Source organism: Apteryx mantelli, chromosome 3, assembly GCF_036417845.1.
Source record: "Apteryx mantelli isolate bAptMan1 chromosome 3, bAptMan1.hap1, whole genome shotgun sequence".
Taxonomy (NCBI): Eukaryota; Metazoa; Chordata; class Aves; order Apterygiformes; family Apterygidae; genus Apteryx; species Apteryx mantelli.
The window spans coordinates 75197938-75217913 of NC_089980.1; the positions used below are offsets into that span (position 1 = coordinate 75197938).

General features: G+C 38.0%; 1 protein-coding gene across 3 annotated transcripts in view; it reads left to right on the forward strand.

Moving 5' to 3' along the window:
* Positions 1-10174: 10174 nt before the first annotated feature.
* Positions 10175-19976, forward strand: part of HBS1L (HBS1 like translational GTPase) — a 66445-nt gene continuing 56643 nt past the window's right edge. Inside the window, exons 1-4 of one of the 3 annotated variants that reach the window (XM_067293692.1) lie at positions 10175-10322; positions 14430-14495; positions 16418-16555; positions 19231-19425. In XM_067293692.1, the coding sequence (XP_067149793.1) occupies positions 10280-10322; positions 14430-14495; positions 16418-16555; positions 19231-19425 (442 nt within the window). In that variant the 5' untranslated portion in view covers positions 10175-10279. The remainder of the gene's footprint in view (positions 10323-14429; positions 14496-16417; positions 16556-19230; positions 19426-19976) is intronic. The other 2 variants (XM_067293691.1, XM_067293690.1) reach the window with 2 other exon arrangements.

Sequence of the window (19976 nt, forward strand, 5' to 3'; positions counted from 1 at the left end):
TTTCACCCATTCACCAGCTAAAATAGTGTAACTTTCCCTTCAACCTTGCGGATGCAAAGACATCATATTTAAACAGGTTTTACCTTTTGCTACTGTTATAAAGCACTGTTAGAGACAAGTCTAGCTTCCAAAAAAAGAGACAAGATAGCGTAAAGACTAGTGATCCATTTGGGTAAGATTGCATGTAGACGCAATTTTACAAACTTTGTCATTTCTGGATAAAATATATGCAACCATTTAGACCTCCCTCAATTATTATTTTCCTTTGTTGATTTATATACCTTTTCCATGGATACAGTTTTTCCATCCATTCTCATTTGTTTGATCTTCCCCAGGTTAGCAGAAAATTTTTCAGTAGAAAATATCCCCCAAAGATCCCAAGAGCTCATTATAGTGCCTTGGAGTAGATGGTAACCCATGCTAGTAAATAAGGCCTCTTTAACTTTCATTGGTAAGTAATGTGGTTTTCTACCATTGTATGCACAGCTTTGGATTCTGCTCAAAATGACTGCATGAGGTAAAAAACAGGAAAATCAGTTTTTCTGGGCCTATAACCAAACAGAAGTTTCTTAAAAAAAAGCATGCCGCTTGCATCCAAATTATGAAATGGAAGCTTTAAATCCTGTGAAACTATAATTAATTTGTGCCTGCATATTCATTAATCAAGGTCTGATTCTCATTTAAACAACATTAATTTATTTCAGGAACCTACATAAGTTATATAACTAGTACAAATGCAAAATACTGTAGGATTAGAACTGGACTCTCAATACACTGACAATCTTTTGGTATGTGTCATAAATGCATATGTGTTTATATTAATGTTTGAGATACCACTGTTCTACCAGTGCTGCTTTTGTGAGCCCATCTGTACTCAGCATGGTAAAAATACAGCAAAAAACATGATGATCCTTGTTCCAAAGAGTTTATGATCTGAGACAAGCACTCTCTCCGGTTGAGGAATAGTTACTTTTCAACATAAAAGAAGTTCTGCTTTCAAAAATTCAAGTCAATGGATCACAAACAATCTTCTTTTCCTTTTTTGTTTACAAAGTGATCCTTTTCCTTGAGGTGCACTCAAAGATAATGTGTCAAGTCTGCTTTAAAATACTGGAAAGCTTTGTGTCTTTCTTGTGAAGGAAGACTTGTACAAGCACACAGTATTTGCTAAGCCCCTCTATTTTTGTGAAGTGGCAGGCTCCCTCACCAGCCAGGGAAAAAAATCCGGTACCACACCCAAGCCTCTTTAAGGCCCTTCCCTCAGGCATAGTTTATTATCTCAAATGCAAACTTTACTAAGCAGCACAACACAGGGTTATTTCCCCTGACTAAAACTACCCACCAGGGCCCCGCAGGCAGGAGCCAACTGATCCACCTGAGTTCCTGGTCCTTAGCAGGACTCCCTGGATGCCTTCCCAGGCTGGTCAAATAACTGCCCAGGGCTGGCTGGTGCCAGTACTCCTCTGTGAGACCTGGCGGACCTCAGAGGGGCAGCCTGCTCCCTTCCTCGCCTCCTCTTTGGTATGTTTCACTTTTTTTTTTAAACTCGATCTTGTGTTTTCACAGATAACATCCATTGACATTTTCTCACTGCCTGAGAACACAGATAAGAAATTTGCTATACCTATTATTATCTTTTGTCACTCAGCTCATGGTTCCTCTAGTAGCGATAGGATGTCTCCCTAAAACAAATTACTCTGCCAGAACCTGATGTACAGTTTTGCAGTTTTGTTCCACCAAAATTCACCCCTTTGTATGCTTTGTTGATATGGTTAATGTGAAATCGATTCATTAAAGCCAATGCAGTTTTCTATATTCACTTTGGTGAGTTTTGGACTGGGCCCCAAATGAATTGGTATAAAAAAGAAGACTGGAATCTTTTAGATGGAGTGTATTAGTGCACTTCTGCTGTGGCATTTACTGAGAATAAAATGTAGATTTTCACATTAATGTAGCTGAATGAAAATGGAGTAGAAATATTTTTTGTTTCTTTCACTGATAACGTTCATACTGATCCTGCTTGTAACATTTCCAATGATTCTAAACTTTCTTTTAACACGGTTAAGTGACCAAGATGTAATGCTGGCATTGCATCATAGCTGTAAATTACGATCTCAAAGTTATGGCCTGAAAACCAGCAAAGCACTGATGCATCCATCTAATGTTTCACCAGAATAAGGTTTTTGAATGGCCAGTAGATGCTAAAATTTACTGCTATGGGGTTAAATTCATTCCTGATTAAATTTCATTGAAGTCACTTTTACCTGCCTTGCCAAATAAATTATACTGATTTAATTCATCCATGCTTAATAGAGCTGAGTATCAATTATTAAACACTGAATAGAACTTATTTCATTATCTCCTGAATATCCTACCATCAACTTAACTAATGTGGATAGACGGTGACTAGATATATTAAATACTTAAGACACCAGGAACAGTTTCTGCCAAATAAAACAAGCCATTCAGCAAACAGTGAAGTGACGAGACCTGGATTCTTCTGCACTGCCTCTGTTGTCCCCTAACTACCCTTCACAGCAGTAACCAGAGCTCTCACCATATCTCTGTGACACCGTCGCTGGGCAAAAGATGGCACATGCTATGGCTAACCTGAAACTGTGTACACGCAGAAGGTGTAATGGTTCAGTTTTTGATGGTTTTCCATCTGTGTGAGTACTAATTTGAGTCCCTCTCTTTTATCTTGCCATTGAATTTTATGAAAATTAAAGGAATATATGAGAACTTTTTTTCCATAAGCCTTGTTTCTACAGAAGTTTGTGAAAAAAACCTGACCAGATTACTGCATGTAGAAAGAAAATGAACTTAGTTCTTGAATTCCATGAGTACAAATGAGAAAGGGACTTTCAAACAGGTAGTTGTTATTAGAACTTAAATGTGGTAGTCTCTTCAGAGGTTATCTGCAGGAACGATCGGTGCACAGTACACACTCAGCATGAACTCTTGTGGGAAATTACTTTATGTATAATAGAGGGGTAGAAAGAACCATTCTTCCCTTGTGTTCATGCATGTTTTGGTGAAAGTGATTTCAGTGCTAACTGAATTCAGCAATTGCAACACTGTTGTGTCTTTCAGGGAATTCCCTATGTGAATACAAACATAAAAAATTTTAATGGAAGCTTTAATGGAAGATGGAAGTTCAGCACATCTCCAATCAGCAACAAATTCACATAAAGCAAATTATAATTTCAATTGTATTAAGTGAAATTTGAATGTAGTTAATCTCCACTCAGAGATAGCTTAGAAAGCAAGACAATGGCCTTTTAAGAACAGGGGAATGACTCTGGAGGCAGAACAATGTTTAACTAGAACAGCTATATCAGTTAAGCTCTTGATGCCAGTATTAAAATTTTCATTCATAAAGGCTGGGTCATGTTTCTTTTTATAAATTATGTGGATAAGAAAATTGGGGAGGTGAGTAAGATATCTCCAGTTAAAATGAAATCCTGCCATCACACACAATGGTTTTGCAGAACCATAGGACCAAAAGTTTACATGTTCCTTTTTGTAACATAAAATGTACAGACTAGGAAACTTTTGACTGGTATTTTTTTTTTAATTGGTTTTTCTCCTTTATACTTTGTGGCTAATGTTTTCCTATTATCAAGGTCTTGCATATTTTCAGCACCCACCCAACTCTGTGGTATTATATGCATTTTTTAAAGGTCTGAGTGACAAGTACATTGATATAAGTGAATCATCATTTTGCAGGCATAAAATTTTATCAGATTGGTTTTTAAGTAGATTTATACATTTAAGAAAGTGCATCTGCCATACAAGATTAGCCCATGGAAGATAGGACATTTGTTCTAATAGCGAGTGATAGAATTTTGTACTTCAAACATGTGAAACAAACTAGATAGTAAATTAGCATCTTGTTAAGTAGTTCCTGGTTATCAGATACAGTAACCAAAACTAAACTAAAAGGATATTGTGCAAGATTAGGCCAAGTTTCCAACCCCTGCTAGTGTCACTGGTTTATGCTCCAGACCACACAATTTGAGTCTAGGATGTATAAAACATAACCAGATCACAAAATAAGGAAAGCAAAATAAAAGAACATCTGAAGTGCATTGTTTCCTGTGATAGCAGGATGAATTAGCAATGTTTGCTGTTTCAAAGTCTGCAGTAAATGAGAATTATTTGAGAGAGAGAAAGAGGGCCTTGCTAATTTCATGTAAAATTACGCCTTTAAAATCAAGATTTTTTTTGAAGAAAACAGAAATACTTTAGTCAAAGACTGAAGTATAGTATCAGTCTGAATGAGCCACATACCTTATCTATCTAATGATGCTCCCCATCACACTTCATAATACCCTATATTTCTTTTCAGCCTGACGTACCACAATTCTACAAGTTCAGTTACAAGTCTCGTGCAAATAAGTGTGATTCAGTAAAACCCTGCATGTACCAGATCCCCAAAAGAGGTATTTAGGGTTTCCTTGACTCAGTGGCCATGTCATCACTGCCATTAAGATGCCTGTCATTTGACCCTTCTACATCATGTAAGGGTAGCCAAAGTTCAGGCTCCCTGCAAATTGCAGACAGCTTTATAGCCTGCAATGTGGACACATGATATTGCTCCCCACTTGCTAGATGGCGTAGCAGAGGGCAGCAGATTGTCCGAGCCCTGGTGCACTTGTCAATTCACGCTGCCAGTAAGGATGTATTGGAATGAGGCCAATGAACACCATGTACCTGAGATTTGTCCTAGGACATCCTAGGACTTGCCTGGAGTCACTGTGTGAGTCTGTGCTTCAAATGACATGGATACATATTCAATGAGTTTGCCAGAGCCACAACTCATATAGGAATATCAAATAGCATTTCTTCTGAAAGTCTGAATTTCTTCTTCGGCTGGAGGTCTTTGTTATGCTTTCCATATGTTAGGCAAACTTTTTTTCCTCTCGGATAGCTTTTCTTTAGGGCAATAACCAAGAAAGTGCAAAAATAAAGTCTCAGAGAGACTAGTATATGGAGTTTCCTTGACAACACATTCAGTCTGTCCTGCCCAGCATATATAGCTCAGATTGCCAATGGCAGGTCCCCAGAATTTAAAAGTGCAGAACAGAGAAAACAGAATCAGAGTAATTACAAGCCAATGCTATAGAGTTTAATAAGCTGCCCCCCCCAACAAACCAACTATAATAGCTCCTCTCCCCTGCAAGCATCAGCGTATTTTTTGAATTATGTTTGCATGATGAGATTGGTAGGGAAATGTCCAATTAAAATTTATATGTTCAATGACTTTATCCAGGTAAGTGAAGTATTTTTCAAACTGTATTCATCCTGACTTGATTTACGCCTGTGGGTGCTTGCGTAATGCTTCTTAAAGCATATTTTCCAGAATCTAAGTTCTTTTTTTCTACTGAAGTAATAGAATAAGATCCTACTGGCTTTACTGAAAGCTTGAGTGAGTCTCTACATTCAAGAAATACACTGCACCACAGATGGATTGGTGAAGACATACAGTTTGTTGTAGTAGCTAGAATCCATGACAAACTTTTTTAGTTTAGTTTTAATGCTTGCTAAATTGATGTACACAATCATATACAACAGAATGCTGCTTTTACATATGTATGTCAGTCATTATAATATGCTTTAGCATGGACACGTGCATCATATTTAACCCTGAGTCATAATGACAGCCTTATGTTTTAATTGCCTCTTCCTTATGTCTGTAGCTCCCACTAATTTATCCTGTCGGTCATCTGTAACAATTAAAAGTGAACTGAATCTTTAACATGGAGATTTTCATCTCTTCCAGAACCTTTACATAAATTTTAAATATTTATTGTAATCAAGTTTAAGTATTCTTGTCATCTACACAAGCACCTAAGCAGTTTGAATCCTGCTAAGTTTTTGGCCTCAGTCATTTCTTCTGGCAGAGAATCTAATTCTGTGCTGAATGAAAATTTTTTACTTTTAACGGTTTAAAATTTTCTTCCCTTCAGGTTCAAGGAATTCCGTCTTTTATTATGAAGAAAAAAAGTAATGACTCTTTTTGAATCATTCACTAGTATATATTTTGGTCATGCTCCATTTTATTCGTATCCTTGGTAAGACAAAGTCTTAATCCTTTTAATCTTTCTTCATGTAATAAATTTTCCATGCCCCTAATGATTCTCATCACTCACCTCTCACCCCATATCAATAGCACACTTTATAGACCAATTAGAACCAAATGCAGTAGTCCAGGGAGGGCACAGTGCTGACATAAGTAATGGCACAATCATATTGCCAGATTACTCTAAGTTTTAATCACATCATATCTTAATTTTTTATTTGCATTCAGTGGCGAAAACAATTGATCAGAGATTTTCATATCTCCATTGTTCTTGGTAACTGTGCTTGAATTTGGATTCTTGCTCTCACAGCCATGTGGTCCAAGGGTCCCCATCCTTGTACCTAGTGACCGAGCTCCCCATTCTGGATGGTCTTTTGGCTCATTCCAGACTAGAAACGGTGTGAGAGCCAGCAGGGAGGCAGTATGATGATAGGGGAATTTGGGACTGGACCCAAAGTGAACAGCAAAGGATAGACATAGCTGAAGCTGCTCAAGTCTTTTTTTCTTTATTGCAACAGTGACTTTACATACTTGTGGCAAACACAAATAGTCCATATTAAACCATCTGAATATGCAACTTTTTCAGATCAAATTGCCATTATATGGTTTATTCATCTAATTTAACTGGATCCCATTGAAATTGTATAGGGTCTTGACTAATATAAATCATTCTAACTCACCTGCAAAATTTGCTGTTCTGCAGATTCCCCATTCTCAAGCAAATAATAAATATATTAAACAATCTCATTCATAATGTGGAAAATTGCACACACTTGCTATTTACCGTATGTACAAAATGATCATTTGTTAATACTCTTTGTTTTCTGACTCTTAATCAGCTTCTGATCTAGATGGTGTCATTGGAAATAAAAACAGACATTTACTTATTGCCTGCAGTTCTTTTGATCTAGTCAGATCATTTATCAGCTGGAAAAGTACTTAGTGACATTGATAATATCTATATTTTAAAACTTAACTCACACACTGCATAGTGAGGTGTGACATCTGGAACTATGCTGTTTTTTCCAAACCATGTCCTGCTTAACCATGGTTTAAAAGGAAACAATATTGAAGTAGACTGAATGCTTTTCACCTAAGAAATTTAAAACTACTAAACAGCTGGGTAATTTCACTTTAAGAAAAAATAACACCATCCAAGAGATTTTCTGCTTAGCTAAAATAAATTATTATTAAATATCAACTGAGTCTTACTGTTTTCAAAAAATTAGTAGTGCTAGGGTTGAGAGCACTCAGGGGGACTGCTAAAAAAAACAGACTACCAGTACTGCTAACTGCTGTAGATTAAGTCTGTCAATGACAGCTTTAGGTCATTATTACTCTCTGACACCTGGATTGAGACTGGTGGTCTTTGTCCACTTCCTAATGAACACATCTTAAAGTAATTGATAATCTCAGTGGGCAAGAAGGAAGCAATCATAGTATTTTCCAGCAGAAGTGACCTGTTTAGTCATTCGTAGGTTAGAACTGTTAGAGGCAGGCTGACATGGTTCTCTGACGGAGCTTTAGTTGCTGCTGAGAGTAGTACTTAGGCTGCTTTGCTCTCAGATGAATACCTTTCATGAACTTTTCTTTCACTAAAAAATAGCTATTATATAGCTTATAGCTAATAGCTATACTGAGCTATAAGCAGAGCTTGAGAACCAAAGCTTATTATTTCCTAAACACTTCATTAGCTGGCCACCTTCCCCAAAATATTTATATAGATCTCAGAGTTAGCAGTGCCAAAAGAATTATGACAGTGTATTTATGACTCTTTCCTAAATTCCTAAATCTTGAAAACAATGCTGTATTTGAATATCAAGTAAATGAAATGTGGGTCATATCTGCTGAGGCCACAGTCACTGAAAATCAAGGACTGATAAGCTAGTGAATGAGAACATAAAATTCAAATGTGAAAAAAACCACGAGCAGCTGATGATTTGTCTTAAAAGCATGACTAGTAAGTATAAAAGAAACATCTCTGCAATATGATGGTCATGTTTGAAAGGAGAAATACCATTGCTTGAAAGAGAAAATATACTATATTCATATGATTAGATTTTCTGGGGATTTTAACATTTGAAAAATGATTGGGAACTAAGTAATTCTGGGGGCTTAAAAAGCCAGAAAGTGCCATTGCCAGGTTAAAGTTGTTGGAGGCAGATTGGCAGGAAGCAGTGAGGGTGTAGTGCTATGGGATCTTAAGTTACCTCAGTAAAGGCACAGCTGGAAGCAGCACATGCTGGAATCAGCTTTTGAATTTAGAAGTGTGCTACACTGCAGAGCATACTGCTTAGCACTACATGCTGTTAGACAAATCTTTTAAGAATGACCTGTTCAGGATCACGTTTTAGAATTTTCTACAAATGTTCCTATTACGAACTTATTCTGAACTTATCAATTTGCTCATTTACTTCTTCACTTCTGCTGTCAGCAGCAATGGGAACCAGTTATTTAGAAATGTCACACATTTTTGCAGAGAATCACCACTGTTACAAAAGGTTTTGGAAATTTTTTGACAACAGTTTTAACACTTTGAAAATAAGATTTGGAAACATTCAAGGCTTTTCAGAAAATGTTTAGTAACATGTGGAATTGACCATACAACAAGAGTCTGTAATATTGAATCATAACATTTAACAGTAATTCTTCACTTTTTTTTTTATCTTTGACCTATATCAAGAGATTGGGACAGATAAAGATCAACACAATGTCTGTCAGACCTCTACAGAGAACATTGGGTCACTAAAGGTCAACAGCAAACCAGCATTAATTAGAAATCTTAGTTTCTAATTCTGTTTTAGCACCATATGAAGGACGTATGGATGGTAAGTTTGTGCAGCTGCATGTGCTGTTCTGTACAAATTAATTAGAAATATGCAAATAACAAAAAATCTGCACATTTGCATACAATTTGTATATGAACACAAACTTTGGCTTATGTTTAACATACCCTGTCTCTGGCGATTGACCAGGAAGGATGTGGAGTTGCAGGTACTGACAGTTCTGGCATGTGGGCCAGGATGAGACAACTGTTAGGCGCTGTTTAGAAAAACCAGGGTATGTGGATTTGTAGGGGTATGTGGCTAGAAGGTGGGATATCCGACGACACCTAGGCATGGCAGCTGGAGGAGGCTGGATTTGTGGTTTTGTCAAGACAGGATAAAAAGTTGGAAAGGCAAAATGAAATACCAAAGGTCTTGACTGGAAGATGGAGACATCTGATTTGAGAAATAGTAACTGGATGATTTGCCCAGAAGTTCCTCAGCAAGTTGATGAATGCAGGTATCCGAGGAAGAGCTGAGTTTGAGGCAACTGAGTCTGTCAGAGCTGGAGCTCAGTGGCTGGGACCTTTATGCAAGTAGCTGCCTGGGAGCCTTGTGGAGCCTGGAAACAGGGAGCTGCAGCCATTACTAGCTCCTCTCCCCTCTCTCTCTGCCACTGAAGCTTAGTGTCTTCTCCACTTGCTCTCCTCTCTCTCAGAGACATGGAGACAGGCAGTTGTTGGCATGTTCCTTGATTACCTGATCCCTAGACATTGCAACAGCACATGCAGGCTGAGACTCACTTTTCAATGGCACCCACAGCTGGAGACATGCCGATGAAGCCAAACCAAGATCCCCCAAAAGAGCCTGATACTTCAAGGTTTTGCTGATTAACACTACAGATAGCAATGCCAATTAATACAGACCATGTTTACCTACAGCTAACTCATTTTATCCTGGCCACTAGACAGTCATCACAGAGTAACGGTTACTGCCACCAACTAGCCAGGTCAAAGCTGGGCTGCGTTTTAAGCCCACAACCGAAAATTTAGTTCACTTCAAAACCGTTTCAAACTTTAACGTTGCAGTAGTAAATAAATAACGGGCAGCCTGGGCTCAGCCCCGCTGCCGCGGCCAACAGCGCGCCCCGTGCCCGAGCTCGTGACGCCACCGCCGCCCTGCTCGAGGGGCGGAGCCAGCAGCACCTCCCCCCGCCGCCACGCCGGCCCGCCTCGCGCTGCCCCGTTTGACCCGTCAATCAGGAAGCAGCCGCGCCGCCGCGCCTGCGCACCAGCGCACAGAGGGCGGGAAGCGGGGCGCCGCGCGCCTGCGCACGAGCCTCCCGCGAGGCCCCCGGCGAGCACCAACATGGCGCCCTAGGCCCGCCGGTGCCAGCGCTACCGCGGTGAGCGACGCAGCCGCCGCCATCATGTCCCGGCACAGGAACGTCCGAGGCTATAACTACGACGAAGGTAGTGGCAAGCAGGAGCCGGTGGCGGAGCTGGGAGGGCCGCCCCGGGCCCCTCCCCCACCCGCTCCTTCCCAGCCGCCCCGCCGCTCTTTCCCCGCCGGGCTCCCCCACCCACTTCCCCCGCCGCGCCGGGCCCATCCAGCCCCGCCGGGGTGCGCGGCCGCGGGGCGGGGGGCGGCCGGGCCCGCGCGGAGCGGGAGGAGGCCGCGGGGGGCGGTGGGAGGGGAGCGGGGCAGCCGCCTCCCTCCCTTCCTCCGCGCGGGGGGCGTTGGACGAGCGGCGGCGCCAGGCCGCGCCGCGCCCCGTCTCGGCCCGGCCCGGCCCGCGCGAGGGAGGCGTGGGCCTGGCGCCTCGGCGGAGGCGCGGCGGCGCTCGCCCACGTCGCCCTAAGCTGCTGCAGGGGGCCACTTTGCAGAGCGGGGTGCGAGCAGCCCGAAAAGCAGCCCCAGTGCAGAAGGGCCCGCCCCTGTTGAATCTTCGAAGTGTTCGTGGTCCCGCTCTCGCTCTAGTAGGTTGTTGCTGATGTTCAGCTGTAACATGGATAAGAGGCAACGGCCATCCTTTATAGAGGGAATGTAGCTCTTGAAGATGGAGATCAGCATCTAGTGAAAAAGCTCTTTTTTAGAAGCATTTCTGTCATGTTTTACTTAAGCTTGCATGGAATGAATGAGCTCTTGAATAAGAACTAAGCTAGTATGTGCACCACTGCAGCTTTCTTTGGTGCACTGTCCCATTAACTTAGGCAAACTGCTAATTGCCCCTTTTTTGCCAAGGTTTTATTTGTGTTGGCTTGGGGTGTGGAATAAAGAACATGCTTCCAGCTGATAATACTATTTTAAAGAACCCTTTAGTATGGGTTCAGCAATTTTATTGGCTGTCTCTGTCAGATTATATAAAAAATGCAAGAAATACTTCTGCCTGCCTCTGGCTTTTTGCTCTTGAGTGGACAGGTGCAAAGTGTGTGTATGTATTACAGTAGCACAAACTGGGTTGGTTGTGCACCATGTTCTCACAGCTTCTTTGGGAGTAAATTGAATGCGTGTGAACCATTTGTTGCAAATGTGGGGTCAGCCTATCTAGCAGGTTTTGCTAGTGCAAATTTACCTAATACAGGCAAAATCTTAAACTGGCTTGGGGATTTTACTGCTTGATTCTTTCACCTTCTAGAGATTTGCTTTGTTGGCTGAAATGCTGATTTAACTGAATCTCTGTCCTCTGTGGAGTTGAGTGCCCAACCTGTAGAATTCAACACTTGTACGCTCTTCAGAAACTTTTCATTGAAATTGCTGAGATGTGTAATAACTTGCTGCAACCATTTGAGTATTAATTTGCTATTGCTGTCTGAAACTACTACTGCATTATACTTTGGTTAACCTTGATTTGTATGTGCATTCTTTATGCTTCTGTAATAAAATTTCTGTTTCAAACGAAGTCTACCAAATACCACTTTTGTCTTCTTTTTTTATTTAATATAATGCCAGATGTTCTTGTAATGCCACTTCTCATTCTATATTGCTTTGTCTGGCCCAGTTGTTTTATTTCTAAAGTAAATATTAGCAATATTTTTGGTCTCCTTTCATAGGAAGGAGATCTTTGTTCTTGTGGCCTTTATTTGACATTATTCTATTTCTGCTGTCTTCTTTTTGAGATTGCATGATCAGAACTGAGTATGGTATTCCACTTGAGAGCATGCTGCTGATGTAAATGTTGATACTTCTTTCTTCTAATCTGTCCTCTGTAATTTGTACCATTGTCTAATAATTATTTTTATGGTCACTGCAAGCTGAGCAGTTTTCACAAATTAGTCTTTTTCTTAGCCTAGAAGTTAAAACTGTATGAGATGTACAAGTGATTCAAATGATGTGCACTGACAAAAGACTGTGATTTCGCCTGCTATTCTGTTAACCATTCTCTGAATTCCTCCTGGAGTTCTTGATACTCTCCAAGTCCTGGCCAATCTGCGAAAGGTGTCCTTACCTCAAAAAGTTGTATTGCTCTTTAGACCACTTTCTAGAGTAACTGATCCTCTTATGGGACCAGGAGGCAGTATATTCATTTACCGTGGTCAAAAAGTAGATTTTTTTTTTCCCCCATATATGATAAATATGTTTTGCTGTTCCCTGATACTTAATTTCCAGAGTAGCTTTCTGGGTCTCTGGTCTTTCACTAAACATCTCATACACTGTGTCAACCCTTTTAGTCACTGTTTTTATTGACCATTCTTGGAAAATTACAATGGATTATAGAGTTAAGTTTACTTTGATTTTTCTTATTTCATGTTGAGAGACAAATAAACCTTTCATTACTCGGCTGATTCTGAGCTTTTTATCAATAGATACAGTGTTTGTAACATCCCAGTTCTGCAGTCTAAAAGTTAATATCAGAGTGCAGATTTTTTTAATGCTTTGGTTACTTGTTCCCCTGATTCTTTTAAAAGGTTATTTGTGAAACTGCCAAGAGTATGCAATAGCATCTTTAAAAATATTCAATTACTTTATTCGTATTTTTCATTATTAGTGCAAAATGTGTAAATTTATTTTTGAGGTTTACATAATACCAAAATAACTTATTTTCAAGGTTGATATAATATTCAAGTAGCTTTTTAATTGGAAATAATTTACTTTCTAATTGTGATTCCTGATAACAGTACACTTAGCTGAATAAATCTTTATAGATCTCACATATCCAAAATGTTATTTTAATCAGTTGACATAATATTTTACCATTTTATAGATGGTGAACTGAATCGGGAGGTGAATGTCATTAGAAAAAATCAGAAAGTCTTGGCTTCTAGCTTTTTGTCCATTTGTTTGTGTAGATTTCGATTCATCCAAAGATGGCCAAAAACTTTATTCTGCTGAGGATTTGGTTGTTACTTACTTAATGATATTTTAAATCTTTGTTCAGGGGAAAAAAAAGAAAAGGAAAAAAATTCAATTCAGTAGACAGCGATTGTTGAAGAGTTACCTTTTAAAGGTAACTTTTCATTTCTTTCTTTCCTGAAATTCAGAAAGTTCTTGCTCTCATAAAAGTTGTAGTATAAGGTTATGGTGAACTTAAAGGTCTAGGTGTGACAATTTTTATTAGTCAGATGAGAACAAGCCTTATATGAGGGAATAAAAATGAAAGACTGCAGCACATGGAAGAAGAAAGAAGTTGCATGTAAGGTATTGAGAGACTACAGGTATCATCTTTCTTTGAATTTCAAGTGTGATGTGCAAAGAAATCATAAAGACAAAATAAAAAGTGGAGTGAAGTTAAGAAATAAAAACAGAACAAAATGATCTGGAGAGCCAGAATGTTAAATACTGTAAAAGTTTTAATGAAATAAGAAATTGATTTTAAATTGAAGGGCCAAAAGCAAAACATGATTATAGCATTATCAAAGTTATGCCCACTAGGGAAGACTACACAGTTTATTTGTTGACAATTGATTATTGGAGAAATCTTTAATACAGTGTGGATTTGACAAGTCAGTTTGTCAAGATTCTGTGGTTGTCCTTTTTGAATTGAGGAAAGATTATGGCTGTGTTTAAGTAACTGAATAAGAAACTTCCCTTTTGCCTGATACAATTTGACGTAGCCAGAGGGCATTATGAATTATGTTTTTTGCCTTGCTGAATTTGAGTTGACATGCAGCTGGCCATTAAGATAGATCAGAGAGTAAAGCTGTGAGAGGTAGACAGGTATGGAGTAGAAATGGTGATCTTTAATTGTTGGAATAAAGATTGTAATTGAACTGTCTGTGCATAAGGCTATTGAGGGATCAAGTGAAAATATCAAGAGAAGTACAAGACCATGGATGAAGGTCTGTGGAACTGTAGAAAGTTGGGTTTGAATTATGAGGGAGGTCTTCCAAAGGAAATGCTGAAGGAGGAGGATGGTGAAGCATTGCAACTCTTGAACTTTTTCTGCTTTCATAATTAGTAGACTATTAAAGATTTAAGTTCTATTATTGTAACCTAGAATTTCCTACCTATGTAAATAAACACTTCTGGAATACTGGAGATGCATAATAACTTTCTTAAAACCTTATATAAAAACCATCCTTTGACTTTCTAAGTATTTAAAAATTGCATAGATTAATCTTACTCTCTCTGCTTCATAGATTTTGAAGATGATGATGTGTATGGCCAATCAGTAGAAGATGATTATTGCATTTCTCCCTCAACAGGTTAGTTCAAATGATTACATATCGGCATTGTCCATTGATTCCTACTTTGATTAACCTGGGAAAATATATACATACAATTTCAGTTTGCTGGTGAGGAAAATAACTAAGATATTAACTGATAAACAGCTGACTAAGTAATGCAGTGAGATTTTTGGGTTAAAGAACTGCAATCAAATTATTATTTATTTCTAGAAGAAAGCAGTATTTAAAGGCAGCTAGTGAAACTTTCAAGAGTGCCTAGCTTTCTAACTCCTGTTAAAGTCAGTTAAGTAGTGCTAGGGATCTGTGTGCTTTTGAAAGTCACATTAGGTAATTCTCTGCATCTTTTGTCATTCAAGTGTATTATCTCGGATAATGGATGGTCATTTGGAATGTCATGAAGTAGGTGCACAAATAGGGATGCTGTGTGCTCATGTCAGATATAATTGGAGCGACTCAGCCCAGCTGAATTTAACCAGCCCCTGTGTAGAACCATTGGGTTGTTTGTGTTCTCCATGCCTTTGGCAAGATTATTTGCTCTGGGTTTCCCCAAATTTGGTTGTAATGTTTCTAGAGCTGAAGTGGCTCTGAAAATAATTGATGCTGTGCTACTGCAGGTAACTAGGATCGATCTAAATCCCCTGCATCTGTGATGTATTCTCTGACCTCTGGTCACAGGTACTTCAGTTAATTAGGCCTTTAAAGATTAACATGAAAATAAATGCTGCTGTGTCAACCTGTTCATTTTAGGTAAGCAAGTCTAGGTATTTGTATTATTTGTAGTCACGTTCTCTAATTTAAATGCAGATTGTCTCACATTTAATTTCTAAGCCTTATTGTGAGAATTTTTCAAGTCACTTCAAAAGAAATAAGGTAGCTGGTATTTTGTGATGAAAACATACAATATATTTACTTTTTAATTGTGTAAGCTTTTAAATCACAAAAGTAATTCTGGTGTTTGTGCACACTAATTTTCCTAAGAATTTTTTTCTATATAAGCTTTCATTTGTAAAATAATCTAATCTTGATGGTGCAGCAATCTTCTAATGTTAATAGTTGCTTCAGCTATGGTGATTGAATATGAAGTGATATGCATTTGTGAAACCATTGCTAAGGTTATACTACTTAACTGGAGGATATTAAAGTATGGAGGATAAAAAATGGAGGATATTAAAGCTTTCAGTATGTATTTCAGATCTGGGGAAATACTGCATAACACATGAGGACATTTGTTCACACTGTATTTTGTAAACTTCTCAGATTATGTGCTGTCTGGAGTTCATGTTCAGCAAAAAATTTTAACTATATATGCCTAAACATGTTGCTGAATTGGAATGGAATTTTGTCCTTGTTTAAAGTTGTGTGTGAATGTATGTTTTAATGCGTGCCCTGTATTTCTAATTCAATGCCAAGAATAGAGGAATGTGCTTAATTCAGGTAAACTGTTGCTGATAGTTGGACAGTGTCAAAAAGTAAAAACAACATTTATTTTCATGTTAATCTTTTGGCTGTAGCTATGTAAAAAAAGTTTGTGGAACAAGATTATGAAGAGAACATTAGGTCATAGATGGTAACTCAGTACGGAAAATTGTCTTTCAAACCTGGAATATCTTTCTTCTGTTTGAATATTGAACTTTGTAGAATTATTGCATTATATGCAGACATACAGGGATATTGTCCAGCCTGGGGTGTTTTCACTGTAGTGGTGAACTACCAGTATTTATATTCTGTCATGAACTGCTGTATGTTCTGTGCAGTCTTCAGGTAGTGGTCACTATACAGTGATATTGCCCCTTCCTGCTTCTTCCCTCCCCCCTCCCCACCTGCCCCCAAATCATTGCAACAAGCTAGCATCCTAACTTCCTTTCTGTAGATAGGCTTTGTTTTTAAAGGAAGAACAATATTTTAAATGTGTTTAATACTTTGTTTTTTTCCTAATGTAGCAGCTCAATTTATCTACTCAAGACGAGACAAACCAGCAGCATTTGCTGAGCCATTAGAAGAGGAATATGGCTATGAAGGTACAGAAGATACTGCTGGTTACTTTACAACCAATCATCAATTGTCTGGAGTTGACAGAGGTAATTATAGAAGAAGAATAATTCTCCTTAGAGCAGTTTCTCTTATGATGTAAAGGCTTACTGAAATAGTCTTAAATTAGCATTTGTTACTTGACTGACTTAAACTGCTCACTGTTTTGGAATCTCATACTAGAACAACACCCTTCATGAGTATAGTGGGTGGAGTACTATAAGAAGCACCTCTTCAACAATGGCCCTTTAAGCTCTTAGCCACCTTCTCATATATTGCTTGAAATTTGCGCACTCTAGAATATGTTCTGAGTTCCTCTCTGGAAATAGTGAGATTTGATAAGAAATTCAAACATAACACCTCCACTGGCTTAGACCAGGAGTTCATGTAGCTCAATAAACTGACTCCACAAATGGATGCCTAGGGAAGAGTATAAGAAACAGAGTATTTGTATAATAATTTTTTGCCTGTAATGCCTTCCAGATTATGGCAATTAACAGTATTTGACAGGGTTGCAAAGTCAGACATTTCCTTGAACCAATACTCAATAGCTTTGGATACCTACATTCTTTACAATCTTGTCTAATCCTGTTTTGAACCCATTAGACTTTGATTTTCATTCAGTCCTGCAGCCATGAATTCCATGTTACAAGCTGAGTTCTATATGGAGGGAATAATACTTGATTTTTAAACTTGCTGGCTGATTGCTTAGTTACATACTTCATGATAAAGTTGCCCAACTCTCTTTCCTAAATAGTAATAGCTAACTTAGTTTGTGATTTTTGTGGGAATAATCAGTGTTATTTTTACTGTGTTAATAAGCACAGACTAAAGCGTGTTGCTAAATGACTAGGCAATAAATGGATGAATCAAATTTAATATTTAAAACAGAACTTTCATGAAATTCTGAAACAGCAGACAATTCTAGATTCAATATCAAGTAAACTGGTAGAAGCTATGATAATGCATAGACATATGAGTAAATATGATAAATTGGAGTGTAATCCACATGTTTTTATAGAAGGAAATAATGCTGTAAAGTCAATTTGAAAGAATCAGCAAGCAGGTGGTAAATATAGCTGATATAGTATACTGGGTTTTCAGAATGCTTTTGACAAGGTCCACCAGCTATTTAAGGAGTTAAATGGTATTGGAACAAGAAGGAAAGTTATATTCTGGACTTATAAAGATGGAAAAGAAACCTAAAAATAACCATCTCCACTGCGAAAGCTGTCTTAATAGTAGGGGTGCCAAAATACCTGCTTTGTTCAGTATAGTTGCAGGTTATTTGGAAACAGTGTGGCAGTGTTGGCCATGAATACAAAATTATTGACTCTAATCAGTCTGGCTGCAAAGAGTTTGAAAAGTTTGTTCATATTGAGTGCTGGATAATAAAATGGCTGACCAGCACATTCTGTGGAGCTCTGTCAGTACTCGTTTTGCAGAGGAAATGTCTTGTGAAAATTGACTTGCTGTTCGGGTATGGACTGAGGGTGCTGATTTAAGTAACCTTGTAGAAGTTGGAATTGGTGTTGAATTTGCTTAGCAAAGTTCTTAAACTTACCATCATTGGTGAAGTTTTCAAATAATCTGTAGTCGTCTTTGTGGTGTTGAGTAGTCTTCCTGAAAACTGAACTGGCAGAAGCTGACACTCAAGGGGGTTTTCTTCTCTTCTGCTGTAGTGTTTGTATGTCTGATGAGCACACTACTTCTGTGAATGGCAGCCTGGTGAATTTTCAGTCTTTGGTTGTGTGGAAAGTCAAGAATGTTAAGAAACCAATCTTAGTCAAGGTTTATACTAGTCTGATGTTTTACTGGCTACTTTAAGATAGGAAAGTTTATTTACTGAACTGTATAAATATTTGCTTTAAAAAAAAAGGTTGGTCAGAGTGACAATAGAAGAGAAATTAAACACAAATTTAATGTTTATATCATAAAAAATCAAAAAATGAAAGATGTTTGAGAAAGCTACTTCTTTTTCAAAACCATTGAGAGTCTATTTTTAGTGTAGTCTCTTTTTTCTTAAGTTCAAATTCTGAAAACAATTTTGGTATACACCTTTGTGGTAGAATTTGATTGTCTAAGGCTTTTGAAATTTTCATTTCTGTTTGCATTCAAAAATGTTCTTGATAGGAATACAGAAACCTGCTGCAAAGAAAAATGGATTCTATGACCCTCAAAATATATTACAGTTCTAGGAAAGGTAAAGATGGCAGGTAATTTGGAAGCTGGAGTGTTGATCCAGAATCGCTAATATTTAGAATTTTTCCGTTGTTAAGACCTGAGGCCTGAGAAAATGCTGTTTACTTTGAATGTTAATTATAGCATCTGTAAACACTTAAATTGTGCTGTTAAATGGAATTCCATGTTGATGTACTAAATTACTTTGAATAATTTTAAGGTGATTATTTGCACCACTTCTCAGCAGTGAAGCTAGTTAATTTTACAGCATCAAAATATTTCAATGTTGAGGCTTTAATGATCAATATATGGTAGTTAATGATAGTTCCATATTGCAATATTTTAAATGAATCAAATGTTCTCCAGGTTTTGGGGGTGAAGCCTATTATGGAAAGAAGTGAGATTGAAATTACTTTATAAAGGTTTTATCTCTTAACAGACACTGGAGAGAAATATCATGTTATCAGATGTGTGGTGTTAGTGGTTAGACCACTTTATTAAAACATTTCTTATGTAGCTTATAACAGTAATATGTCTCTTCTAGCCCGTCTTAATTCATGCCTTGATCAAATGCGAGAAGTTTTGGGAGAGTCTGTACCAGAGCAAACAACGGTGCAAGCAGTACTGGATAGTAAATTTGATGTACAGAAGGCTTTGGATCTTGTGCTTTCACAAGACAGTAAGCAAAATATGAAGACCAAGAATGAGGACGCTGTGATTATAGGAAAGACGACAAAAGGTACACTTCTATTTAATTGTGTTTGGCTTCAGGATGATTCATTTCTATATACAGTGTAATTTTGGATTTAAAAACTGTGAAGATGCTTATTGCATAAGTCATTCATGAGAAAATTAAGTAAGGCCATCTTTTCTAAATGCTTGTGTTCTAAAAACATTTAAGAGAAACAGTTTTTCTTGAGCTGGAAGTCAGAATAAAACCTTAATCTCATCTTAAATGCAAACTGTAAGCAACCATCTGCAGTTTACAGTAAATTTCTGTCTTCTAATAAGTGAATTTAACTGTGTGTGTGAATACATGTCCCAGAAGTTGGACAACATCTTTAAAAGTTTTATGCACTTCTGTTGTTTCTTTGGTGAGCCAACACCCCCCTTTCCCCCTTCTTCCCCCTGATACCTCTCCTTTTTTGATAGTGTTTATACAGTAAATTTCTTGTTTTGATTCATATGTAAACCTTGGTAATCTGTACTGGCATTTCTTAGCTGATTTTTTTTGAACTTCCATGGTATTTGAGTAAATATCCATCATTTAATTGAACAGTGGAACAGGTT